The sequence below is a fragment of the Akebia trifoliata genome, chromosome 8 (genome assembly GCF_017979445.1).
Source record: "Akebia trifoliata isolate Shusen 1 chromosome 8, ASM1797944v1, whole genome shotgun sequence".
NCBI lineage: Eukaryota > Viridiplantae > Streptophyta > Magnoliopsida > Ranunculales > Lardizabalaceae > Akebia > Akebia trifoliata.
In genome coordinates, this window is record NC_141382.1 from 51,186,154 (window position 1) to 51,199,416 (window position 13,263).

The window sequence follows — 13,263 nt, forward strand, 5'->3', positions numbered from 1 at the left end:
TCCATCTATAGTTTCATCAATCAATACTACATCATCAACAACAACATATACCAAGGGAAACCTCCTTCAACATGAGGAAAGACATGGGAGTTAGTTTCCAGTTAGTGGGTTTATACCAGGGAACACTAAGGGTATGTTTGATTGCACATGGAAAATAAGGTGGAAAATCAATTTCCATGGAAAATGACATTTTTCAAGTGTTTGATTGCACATGGAAATGGAATTCATTTTCCACCCCATTCAAAAAGTCCACTAAATCATGGATTTCACTTTCCCACCCATATGGGTGGGAAAATGAAATCCACCCATGTTTTCCATCATCAATTATTCCCTACCACCACCACTACCACCACCATTACACTAACCTTGCCGTCGTCGTCACCATCGCCGTCGCCGTTGGCTCCGTCTCCGACCACCTTCTCTCTCTCTCTCTTCTTATTTTTCTTCTTCTCCATCCCTCACCTCCTCCGCCACCACCACCACCAAGTTCTCCCCCCATTTTCCTCACTTACCTTCATCGTCGCCGCCGCCACCGTCATTGTCGTCATCGCCGCCACCGCCTCCACTATCGTCGTCGTAGCAGCCACCGCCGCCACCGTCGCCCTCGTCGTCGCCACATCCTCCTTCTCCTCTTCTTATTTTTTCTCATATTTTTTCCATGATTTTATCCAAGTGAAATCAAACAATGGAATTTGATTTTCCAACCCTACCTATTTTCCACAACTAATTTTCCATGGATTTCAAATTCCATGGAAAGTGACTTTCCATGCAATCAAACATACCCTAAGTCCATTCAATTTTTTTTCCTTTAGTAATGGGTGTATTAATTGTTACTATTTAGGGATAATTCCCTAGGTGTGTAATGTTTGTAGATGATGTATTGTTGGTCAAATTAAAAAATAGACTTCTCACATCACAACAAACCCAACATCTGCATGAAGTTAAAAAACTAAATTATAGAATACCACAAAAATTAAAGATTTTACGATAAGTAAAACCAAGAAGAAATATAAGTAATACTACTTTAGTAAGGTACTCAAAAGGTATAAGATGAGATACTAGTTAAAATTGATGTGCTATAAATACCCCAAAGCAACCGCTTTCTTTATGTAGGTTCCATTATATAAAACTATGGAGAAATTTGTAAGGATGTAAAATATAGACGTAGTGTTGGTAACATTAGAAGGAAAGGAATAGATGAGTGTTTGAAGGAATGAAGCAATTGGTTCATAAACTTCTTATTAAAATTTTATGAATTGCATTTTTTTGGGTGTAGGTTGCTTAAGGAATTTAGGCGTAAGACTTACTTTTCAGGTGGGTTCAATTTGTAAGCCACGTGGCTAACCTACTCTATCTTTGTGGCTCAGTGGTCACCTAAACCACCATTTATTATCATTAGTGTATATATATATATACCGTTCAAAACAAGAACTAAACCATCGTATCTAACATTGTTAGTAGACAATAGAAGAATAGAAAGCGTGACAAAATTTATAGGATGCAATGAATGATACAACAGTCAAGCTATCAACAACACATGCCCCAAGCAAGTGTCTACTACCTGTCAAGAGTGCAACCCAATGGAAGTGAAACCTCGTTAAACAGCTCCACATACCCTCCTCTAGTAAAAACATACCCTGCAGTTGCAGTAACACAAAAGGAGTTGAGGTCAATGCCCTTTCCAAGACCAGTTTTGGAATGAAAAATGGACCAACTAGTTCTAGTTAAGTAAAAGAGGAGACAGAGATAGTTCAGTAATTAAACCATTAGCGCTTTGGAAATGTTGTACACTCCTTTATAATCAGCTCTTAGTAGTGAAGATAGCGATTGACTCAAACTTTGAAAAGCTCCCAGTCAACTAGAACTAAGATGATCTGGCTTGGAACACTTTTCTCTTATCCAGTCCACAGTGGTGAGATGTCCAGTGATAGTGGAGTAAGAAGTGACACAACAGATGACCTTGTTGCAACCTTCCACAGAAGCCTTGAGGATTGACGGCTCAACTAAATCCCCAACCACAATCTCCACTGACCTCAGAAGCATGCCTACCACTTTCGGATCACCTTTATTTTAGAAGTATTAAACACAATTCTGTGATTGCACAGCTCATTCAAATCCATGAGTCCTTCACTTTTGTTTTTGATCCGTAAAAAAATGATTTTAAGAGAAAGAAGCAATCAACAAGGAAATTACAATCTAACTGTAATGAACAAGAAATTCGTTCCAATATGGGCTTAAGACACATAACTCAGTTGGTTTGACACATTTGCCAAACAACTTCAAGGTCAAGGGTTCAAGTCCAGCTTACCCATCAAAAACAGAAATTCCCTCCAATATAAATATATATGTGAAAATAAATAAATACATGTGTGTGATCGTGTGCAGAAATCAAATTGTCACGGTATAGAACGCAAATTGAATAATGTCATCTAAAATTAGGAAAGGACACACACAGAACATTCGCACACAACCAATCAAAGGAGGCAAAAGCTTCCAACATTTAATTGGACTTCCCATGAGTATAATAAAATTAGAACAGATTATCTCATTGTGTCTATCAAGGATCATGGCACATCATACATAACCTATTTTTTTGAACAATTGAAATGATATTCTCAATGACACAGACATAATGAAATAAAATCTTGAATCTCTCAAATTGCAAGATTAAGAATTCTCACTATTTCTTCAAAGATTGGAAACAATCATCAAAAGAATGAGCAACTGGTAGGCAAATGAATGAATTTCAGAAAGGGAATCCATGGTTCACAGATCTCTTTGAGGTCACGGCCAGTCGCTTAATTCCCTTAGCATTTTTGTAGAACTCCATGAGTTCGTTGCTGACATCCTCAGCCTGACAGGTAATAAATGCTTTAAGGAACCGAGGCTCCTTCATCCTCAATGCCGTCAACATTGCAGTTCCTTTAATTTGGGGATGGAGACCCAAAGATCGAATCTTTTCTGCAAGAAGATAACGAGGCTTCATCACAGATTCCAGGTTAAAGTACAATAGAAATGGGTTATGAAGTATGACATTGGCGGGCAACTTCAAAGTCCCAATTAAGAAAGTCATGTTCCTCTGAACTTTTTCGACTGATAGTGTGAGAACTAATGGAGATCGACCGAAAAGACTCATCACCTCGTCAACGGATAACCCAAATTTCTCTAGGTTTTCGACCTTTTCTCGAATAGTTTGAAGGCGAGAGATGGCAATGAGGGAGACAACATACTTGTACATCTTGGAATCCTTGGAGAGACCAGTTCTGCGAATGTAATCTAGCTTTTCGTGATCGAACGAAGTTCGGGGAATCAAAGTGGGGCGAGAAAGAAGCATGTGGATCAAATCATCTCTACTGATGCCCATCTCTTGGTAGAGTGTGACACAGCGTTTGATACGAGTTTGTAAGTCATAATTGAGGAGAGAAGGATTGCGAGTGATGGCTTTGAGAAGAATTTCTCTGGAACCAAATAGGGATTGGAGGAAATCGATGCGTTCGTCGAGGTCGGGACCAATGCGACAGGAAAGGAAACGAGGGCGACAGTTGATGATCTTGACGAGATGAGAACCAGTGAAGCCTAACTTACGAAGTAAGGTGAGCTTGGATTCGAGGAGAGGAAGTTCGGCTTTGATCAAAGAAGGTCGGCGAAGGAAGATCTTGGAGATTTCATCAGGAGTGCAACCGCATTTGGAGAAGATTTGAGCAGAATTTCCAAATTCTTTTAGGGTTTCATCTGTAGATGCAGAAGAAGAAGAAGAAGAAGAGGAGAAGCTAGGGTTTTTGAGGGTGAAGAAGGGTTTAAGGAGGGAAGGAGGGGAGGGAAAGAGAGAGCGAATTGAGGTGAAAGCAGCCTTGGCTTTCATCTGTTTTGGTTGAAATGGGCAATCGAATCAAATTGGAGATTAGATGGTTTTGTTGTCAAGGACACTGGCGTATTCCTTCCTCTGGATTCTGGAGTAAAAAGTTCTATTAAAAGGTTATTTACTTACTACACCCTACAATAGGGTTTTCTTGCCAGTAACCCTATAATTTTTTGGGTGGTAAATTAATATAATTCGATTAGTAAAGATTTTCAAATAAAAATACCCTTGATGAAGTTTTAAAAAAACGTGAAATACTTAAAATATCATTTTTATATAAAAATAAATTATTAAAAGAAGGTTAAATATTTTAATAAATATATTTTTTAAACAATTATAAAAAATGATTTAAGTCGCTGGGCAATCTAGCCTTTTAATAACTCTTTGACCTGTCCAACGATTTAAAAATGTTTGATTACTCCCATGGACGAAAATGCACAAGAAGTATACATTAAAACTAGGGTTGGCAACGGATCGGTTCAGTACTGGATCAATGCCACTCAGATTTGATTCGAATTTTTTTAAAGATGTAACTAGTCTGAACAGATTAATGAATATGTGAACCGAATCCGATCCGTTTCATTTCATCCTTAATCCGAAACCAATCCAATCTAATCTGATCCGAACACATGCCTTATCTTCAAAATATCAATGTTCAAATTTAAAAAAAAACTTACTTTCCTACTAGTAATAAATATAGAAAAAAATCAAGAAGACTTAAAACATTATATCTATATATATTTATATGAAATTAAAAATAATAAAAAAAAATTATTGGAATATGTCCAGATCAGAGATTTCAATCCAAATATGATTCAAAAAATCCCATTTTTCATGTTTTTTGGGATCGGACTAGTTCGAACATCAGATATATTTCTAATCATTGCCAACCCTAATTAAAACACTAGACAATTCAACGTTTTAATTTTTTGGAGGGCATTTTTGATAAAGCAATGTATAAAACACTGACAGTCCAGTGTTTTTGATGATATAATTCTTTTTTTCTTTTTTATAATATTAAAATATTTAACTCTCTTTTAATAATTTTTCCTTTTTTTATACATAAATAAATAACGTATGATAAGTCCTCTCTCTTAACTTATATGAGATTTTCAACATCTATCATAGTGATGATTCATTGATGCATACTAAATGAAGATTTAATCTTCCAAAACAACTTAATAAAGGATTTTTCTACTTATCTCTTTAACCTTGTAAACAAACTTGAATGTGAGAGTTGGATGCAACTGACTCTTTTTGGCCTTTGGTGGTTGAAGAGGGCCGCTTCAATGTTTGTTAACAATTCACTTCAATATGAAATCAAATCCTAGTGTCACCTGAAGCACCAGAATATTGGTTGATCATCAAGATTCGCAATACAAATTCCTAGGATCATTAATGGACAAACCCCCACTTGAGCCGGCGGGTATCATTCACTTATCAAAGCTCATGCTTAACAAATAAACCCAACATATAATTGCTCTTACTGGTTGAGAGTGTACACACTGAAACACAATGAATTCTGTTTATTATTTTATAGTGCCAAGAACAATGCCACCATTTGATGCAAATCCATCTCAACAATTATAATGGTAAAATCGGCCGTACAGTCCATATCTCTATCCCTCTTGGAATAAATTACAGTGAACTACGTCATCTGTTAAAAGAGAATTTTTTCTTTTGCTAAGCAAGCAAGAGTGGTTAGTGATCATCAGCGTGAAGGTGTGCCAATTATTAATCATCAATTTGTAGACGACCATATAAATGGCATCAAAAGTCGGAATGATATATACAAACTAAACTTGAGTGAGTTACAGGAGTACGACAAAGAGGGCATTCGGGTTTTTCATTGCACCACTCCATAATGCAGTTCCTGCAGGTAGAACAAAAGAAATATATATATAGAAACCCAATAAGGATCATATGAAAGCCAGTGAGATATAACAGTTGTCTGAGGGGGGAGAGGGACGCTACCAACAGAAGACGTGACCACAAGGGGTGGCAGTTGGGTGCTGGCGAGTACTAAGACAGAGGGTACATTTGCTGATCGTGCTTCTTGCTTGGGTCTGAAATCAAAACAGTACAGAATCAACATTTTGGCATCTGGAATCCATTTTACTCAATATTACAGATCCATGTCTTGGTCCCTTTTGTTCAGACTTTGGACCTAATGGATTGATGGTGTACTGGGTTTCCAAAGATTATGAAATACCACCTTTTATACTGACACATAAGCTTTGTTTCTGACTACATCAGTAATACTTTTGATACCCACACCCAACACAACACCACAAAATAGTTTGACAAGAAACCAAAAGATATCAATAAACCATCAGATGAGATTAAAGAAATAGAGACCTCTGAGACAACCACGGGATCGCTGGCCCAACTGCCCTTGTCAAGATTAGAATCGGAAGTGATCAGATTGCCTTCTTCATTCAGAACAGGCAAGCCTCGTCCTGTGAGCCCATAAATGAAGGAGAGCAAACTGGTTATTGGCATAACATAGAATAAATAAAAGTAAGCATTGAGATAAAATAGGACTGGTGAAGTTTATCTTCTTGCTTTTCTTTGGTTGATTAGTGAGAAATAAAAGATCTTCATAAAATAAGAAAAGTTTCTTTCCTAACAAAAAATAAAATATGTTTAAGTCACCCTCTTTCTAATAGTTCCTACTTGAATTTGTTTGATCAGACAGCATATACTGACCAAATTTAAGAGAAATTTTACAACACAACAATGAGACCAGCGCTATATATGATTTAAGGAGCTGAAAGTTGAGCTGTGAAGAAACAAGTTCACAAAATGAACATAGGCAATATGATGGTGTTGAGGGAACAATAAAATTAGTAACAAGGAAACTCAAGGAAATGTTTACTTTCTTTTCATTTATTATAATTTCCCAAACTATTTATATCTACCTTAAATATGTTAGGATGGTTAAGAAATGAGTTTACGATGGATAACCTGCTGATGTCTGGTTGGTTCCAATTGATGTCTGATGCACTGAACTGGCAATAGATGCCAAATTGCTACGCCTCAGCCCTTCAGCAGTAATGATACACAGTTGGATTAAAAGGAACACTCCCAGTATTTGGTATCTGTTTTGGAAAACAATCATTAGCAATTTTCCTCTTTTAATACAATTCTTAAACTTATAATAAATAAAGCATATCTTGTTAAGGTGCCACAAAAGGTATGAGCTCCAGACAAAAACCAAGCACTTGTAACGTATTAAGCTTGCAATAAACACGTGAGAGAAAAGAACTCAAAGAACATTAAGTATATAATAACAAGCAACAGAGTATTCAGATATCAAGGGAGTTCTTGAAAAGTTTTTAATGAAAATGCAACCTAAAATCCAACCACTAGCAATGCCCCATTATGATATCTAGATTGGATAGTTAGAAAGAGCACATTTTCAGTATGTGCTGTAACCTTTTTTACCTGGTAGGCAGAATATCTGAATACCAACCTTAAAAGCTAAAAATTCCAGCTACGGACTATGTGAGAAGGATGATGTTGTTGGGTGAACCCAGAAAACACCAAGCATTTCAAATAAAAGCATAAAAATAGCCAAGCTTTAATACCAAGGATTGCTCACTCAAGTTCCAAAAACTATATGGAGAAGCCAAAGATATATACATGTACGACTGATGCTGAGTAAGAAGCATAATTAGGAAGACATAACATGTTGATACTGGTAAGCAAACTTACAAACCTACAATCTAAACAAATATTGTACAAAAAAGGAGTACCAAAGTGAGAAACAAAGGATAGGAACATCATTCTCCATCGGTAAAAAATCTGTTGAAAAACTGTTAGTTATCAAGAATGCTAAAAAAAATGTCCCATACAACTATGTACCTAGGCCGTTGATTCAATGGCTTTCCAATGAACACATAACGAACACCAGCAGCACGTTTTGATATATGATAATACAGTCCTGCATGATACAGATGGTGTAAAAGGTTTTTAAATTTTTTAGATAGATAAAATATTTCATCAAAGAGATGAAAAAGGAGAAATATAAAGACCATCCTTAGTGCTTGAGAAAACCAAAGGAACCCACACAAAGAATAAATACAAACTAGGCTTAACCTATGTTACTCGGACTGAAGAAAATCAGTGCCACGTCATAATTCGATAAAAATAAACAACATAAGACCAATAGTAAGAATAGGCAATTTGTGAGCCCACATAAATATCATACGAAGTTGGATCAGTCAACCAACATTTCCTCAAGCTCATGACACTAGAACTTCCACCATAAATGTATGGACTTCCAAAAACTAGGAATCACCTTCAAAGTAAAAGAACATGAGGTTGGTACGGAAAACCAATTGTAAAAGCTCGCGAGCAAACGGAAGCACCTAAACAGTAAGAGCGAGAAGAAATTAGTTGAAAGTCGAAAACAGTCAACCAAGTAATGATCAACAAAGCAAAAGAGTTGTAGTTTACTCTACCAAAAAACCTACATTCAATTCATTTGCTTAGAATAAGGAATTAACAAGCAATATAGCATGCTTCAGGAACTGACAAATGAGATGGAGAAATCAGAAATATATCCAGAAGGGTGTGTGGCATACAGTAGGCCATTTCTGCACAGTATACAACCACAGTCCATAGAGTTTCTGCTTCAACCTCGAAAGGTATGATATAGATACCCCTGCTGCAGGGGAAGATGGGCTTTCAGTAGTAACAGAAGATTGAACTTGATTACTTCCATGAACATTGTTTCCATACAACTCATCAGACTGTGAATCAGCAAGGATGATCCCACGTGCAGCCACTCTAGCACTGCCAAACAGTAACAATTCAAACCTTTTCCGATGAAATAATAACTAGTTCAAATGAAAAACTTGGGGAAAAAGCATTATAATACAAAAGATAAGTGTTTAAAATTAGTGGTGTTGATAAATACCCAATTATTTGGGTGCAGCTCCATCTTTTTCAACTGAATTAATAATTGTGGTACCCCGGAATAAAACTTTCCTACTTCACTATATCAGAATACCTCATAGAAAGATAAATTTCAGACAGGTTTGAGTCCCCAATCAAAAATCAGTTCAAATTTGTAATTTTTTTTTTTCGAAAACAGATATATCGATGAAAACGATGGTCGAGATGACCATTTGAGTACAAGGAAATATTAAGTAGCACAATGATCTCTTCAAACAATTTATACCAGAAAAAAGATCAAACCCAAAACACTAAGGACCTGTGTGGATACTGGAGTCAGAAGTACTCCGCCAAAGAGTTGGAGTTGAAGTACTTTACGAAGGAGTTAGAGAAGTACTTCGGAACAAGATATGTGTTTGGGAACAAAACTCTACGAAGTACTTCTGTGCTGGAATTACGTTTGGAAATTATTCTGACTTTTAAAAAAAGTCTAGAATGCCGTTATATATAACCTTTTTTTCTTTTTTTGGTCCATTTTTTATAATAAAGAGTTTCATATATAATGAAAAGATCTTTCTTGAGAAGGGCCTTTCCTACCAAGCTTAACTGAAACACCTAAAATTACCTATAATACTAAAAAAAAAAAAAAAAAAAAAAAACAGACCTATGTGTTCGAATTTCATTGTGAGAAATTTTTAGTACAAGTTTGAATCAGAACAAAATCCAATCTTTACTACTTCCATAATAGAGAGACCTTCAAGTTTGGAGGACAAAAGAGACGCAAATGGCAGATGCGTTTTACACATATGAGATTATTAAAGAAATTAATTGTGATGGATGCAATAATAAGAATTTTTTAAAACAATTACTCGTTTCAAATGAAGTGATTGCCATGGAATAGAGTAACATCAAAGACGAACAAATTAGTTATTTTTCTAAAACAAATTAATTCAAATCTGAAATGTCCAAACAAAATTAGTTGGAAGTTCAAAGGGAAATTTTGAAAGAAATTGATTGCCATGGAACACATCTTTAATTTGTACGATCGATAGAGATCATGTGCTGGAAAACACATTTGGGGGTTTGATATTCTTTTAGTAGAATATTGATCGAATGCATGGAAAGACCTATCCGTCATCAATTTATATTTTATTTCAAAATAAAAATAGCATTTCTGACGATGGAGAAGGAGAACACGACGATGGAAGTCATGGCATCTAGATATGGAAATCAAGGAAGAGAGGGATTAATGAAGAAGATGATGTGTTCGTGTAATTAAAGAAGGGGCATGTGTGGAATTTCATAAATATTTGAGTGGCATAAAGGTCAGTATTAGCCGTTTTTTAGCAATCTTAGGAGCACCTTTTTGTTACTTTTCTGCCGGAGAGCTTTTAGCTCCTTCGCAAAGGCAGAAAGCACGTGAAACTTTTTTAACCAAACGCACTTAAGAGAACTTTTAACTCTCCGCAGGAGCAGAAGTACTTGTGAAGTCTTATCCTAACGCCACCTAAACATCCGGGATCGATTGCTCCATCCCTTCAAAAATACTAGACGAACCGCCAAAAAAAAAAAAGGTAACATTGTATACTTTCCATCCCCCAAAAGGTGCAAGATTGCAAACTCTAAAATAAGGAATGAATGGAGCTGGAAAAACACTGAGAATTGTGAAATTGAGATGTGAAATAAGCCCACACCTCTCATGCAAAGTAACAATGGATAGAACACGATAGGACCAACTCACCACTAGATTTTCACATGGAACGAAAATTGACTGAAGTGATACCTTGGATTATAAAATTATCCAAAGTAAGAAAACCACTTTTGATGGGATTTTTTAAACTAAAAAAGCATATATTGGAAAACATCCATTGACCAGATATGAAAATAAGGATACACATCCCAAAACTGAACATTTAAGCACCTATTTTAAAAAAATGTGAAACAGAAGGGTGAACGAACCTTATTCTTTCTGCAAGATAAGGAACTGCTGTCTGGAACAAAATGAAGAGAGCACGCCTTGCTGGTGTTGGAGGAATCTCATAAGGACCTGCAACCTACAAGATCAATTCTAAGTATCAGAATGCAATGGAATGGTTAACATTTTGGACAAAGATACCCTTTTAATCTCAAGTAAGAATTCGAGCAGCATTTCTTATGAAGCACACAAGGGCATCAGGACAGGTATGTTTTATAATATGAATGATGTATAATATTTCAATAAACTGTCCATTATTGAAGTCCTTAGACTGTTGGAAGGAAACAGTTGACACAGTAAAACCACTTGATTTTAAAATCAAATAAATAAGGGTATTCCGTTAATTTTTTTAACAAGCATTTCTCAAGAAAATGATGTTCTTGTACTCTAAACTGATGAACACAAAAGAGGAGAGACTTATTTTCTTGACCAAATTGTATTCCATTTTAGTGTCCTAGTTCTAGAATTAAAAAAAAAAAAAAACAACATAAATACATAAATAAATTAATTAAAGGATACGAACCTGTGTAATGTCGCAATATTCTTCCCCAAGTGTTTGCTGCCCCGAACCTGTTGTCAATACATAATAAAGCATCTGACCCAACAGTTTGGTCTGCAAGATGAAGAAGAAAAAAATACAATGCCTCTCATAAGCCCGAATACATGCAATGAGAGGTTGATCCCATTGTAAAATATATACTAAAGAATTGGACCCAACAACAGTTAAAAGTTATAGCTCTATCATGGAACATAAAAATGCAGAAGAAATACTAAGTACCAAAGCAGTTCAAAAGTCTAACCTCACTTTGGTAAGCTACGGCAACTCGTGTACCTATAAGTAAAGGCAAACATCATCAGAACTGAAAGATATAAAGTACTCTCATCGTAGATAGATAGAGATAAGAGAGAGAGAGAGAGAGAGAGAGAGAGAGAGAGAGAGAGACTGAGTACCGGTCATAGACTTCATTATTACATGTTAAAATGAGGTTTTCTTGCCGTGTGTTGTGACATGGAAAAACTGAATCATCTATTTGAACAAATTTATCTAAATTGCCAAATGGACAATAACCTCCTTGTCCACATAACATTCACTCTACTACATATAACACTTTTTCCCTACAAATAATTCCGTCTATTGAATTCTGATCTTTTAGAAAAAAAGGGAAAGATGAAAAATTCGTCTTTGTTCCATAAGGCATATGTCAACTGAGTTGAAAATTGACCCAACCACCTCAGCTGCTATATATGAAATCCATGTAACTGGCAGGATAGAATTTTACAGTACACACCAAAAGTACAAAAACTCAGAAAAAGCATTTTAAATTTAAGATAGGTATCACTTGCAGGCTTGCATCAATCCAAATTTTTTTTCTTAAGCAAGAAATTTAACCTGTTTCAATGAATTCCCATATCCAAACTTCAATCCTAACCTCAAAGAGAAACAAAATAAACCCAATCAATTGAAAATTTCCAATGACACCCATTTGGGCCAAATCAGTTCACAAATTGATTCCTAAGTGCAAAATTTAATTAAAGTCCTCTAAAGACAGATTAAAATATGGTCAAAATCAATTCTAATAAAAATTCAAAATGGGTAAGGAAGAAATAGTATAAAAATCAAATTTTGTGAATTGGGTTAGGGCCGATCCACCACTAACTAGCATCACAAAAAGTGGGTTTCTTGAAAAAGCATATAAACACATTTTATTTCAAATGTACTTCAAGAATTTTAGTTGTATTCGCTGTGAATTGTGATGACTCTTTTAGATGGCTAAGAACATTATCTGGAGGCAATAAAATATTAAAACCCTATCACTAATTTCAGCTTCAGGTAAATAAGATCGTTCCACCCGAAGCTTTGAGCCAAATTCAAAAAAAAAAAGCAAATTAACGATTAGAAAAAAATCAAACCCAAACGAACTAACCAACAAAACCCTAACTCTAAAATTAGAATTTAAATCGAAACTAACCGAATAAATGGCGAAAGGCATCACGACACGCGTCGTAAACAAAAGAGGCGTACTGGTCGTCCTTCTCGGCGGCTCTCATGATCTCCGGTTGCGCAGCGAGAGGGAACCGCCTCCCTACGGCAGGCTGTGAGGTGGAGGAGGAAGATGTGGTGGGCCCCACCAAATCTCCATCGCCAGCGTTAACCATCACTAACTAAACCTCTGTGTCTCTCTCTTTCACTATTCAGTGAAATTCCCGCCAAAATATTATGGGAACAATCCTTAGTTCGATTTGTCTCTTGAGGACGAGCAAACCAGACTACATCGAACGAGCAAACGAGAGAGACACAGAGCTTCAAAAATCTGCTTTTCACCTAAGCTGAAGTGAAATGACCTAAATACCCTTCATCAAATAACGTATTTTCAACGTAAGTCCCACGACATAAAACAGAAAACCCAATCGATCTCTCTCTTCTTCGTTCAACCTAAACCCCACAGCAGCTGATCTACGATCGACGCCATTGAAGACGGCAGGCATCTCCTATCAACGCCATCGACGATAAATCAGATCTGAGGTT

General features: G+C 36.1%; 2 protein-coding genes across 2 annotated transcripts; both read right to left on the bottom strand.

The window, feature by feature from the left end:
- Window positions 1–2,516: 2,516 nt before the first annotated feature.
- On the bottom strand, window positions 2,517–4,025 carry LOC147397634 (Mitochondrial transcription termination factor family protein). Its single transcript, XM_086449496.1, has 2 exons — window positions 3,140–4,025; window positions 2,517–2,961 (listed from the first exon to the last, which is right to left on the bottom strand). Exons 1-2 carry the CDS (start codon window positions 3,860–3,862, stop codon window positions 2,908–2,910), a joined length of 777 nt encoding a protein of 258 aa, XP_086305622.1. The 5' UTR covers window positions 3,863–4,025; the 3' UTR covers window positions 2,517–2,907.
- A 1,340-nt stretch (window positions 4,026–5,365) lies between these two features.
- Window positions 5,366–13,263, bottom strand: PEX10 (peroxin 10). Its single transcript, XM_086449493.1, has 11 exons — window positions 12,707–13,263; window positions 11,537–11,568; window positions 11,260–11,349; window positions 10,721–10,815; window positions 8,449–8,659; window positions 8,163–8,232; window positions 7,727–7,805; window positions 6,827–6,960; window positions 6,218–6,318; window positions 5,834–5,925; window positions 5,366–5,732 (listed from the first exon to the last, which is right to left on the bottom strand). Exons 1-11 carry the CDS (start codon window positions 12,891–12,893, stop codon window positions 5,630–5,632), a joined length of 1,194 nt encoding a protein of 397 aa, XP_086305619.1. The 5' UTR covers window positions 12,894–13,263; the 3' UTR covers window positions 5,366–5,629.

Coding starts and splice junctions, on each gene's coding strand:
- LOC147397634 (XM_086449496.1), bottom strand. CDS start 3,862: ATGAAAGCCAAGGCTGCTTTCACCTCAATTCGCTCTCTCTTTCCCTCC. Junction 2,962..3,139: donor TTGGGTTATCCGTTGACGAG/GTGATGAGTCTT, acceptor ATCTTCTTGCAG/AAAAGATTCGATCTTTGGGT.
- PEX10 (XM_086449493.1), bottom strand. CDS start 12,893: ATGGTTAACGCTGGCGATGGAGATTTGGTGGGGCCCACCACATCTTCC. Junction 5,926..6,217: donor ATCCCGTGGTTGTCTCAGAG/GTCTCTATTTCT, acceptor TTTTGATTTCAG/ACCCAAGCAAGAAGCACGAT. Junction 5,733..5,833: donor TGTGGTCACGTCTTCTGTTG/GTAGCGTCCCTC, acceptor TTCTACCTGCAG/GAACTGCATTATGGAGTGGT.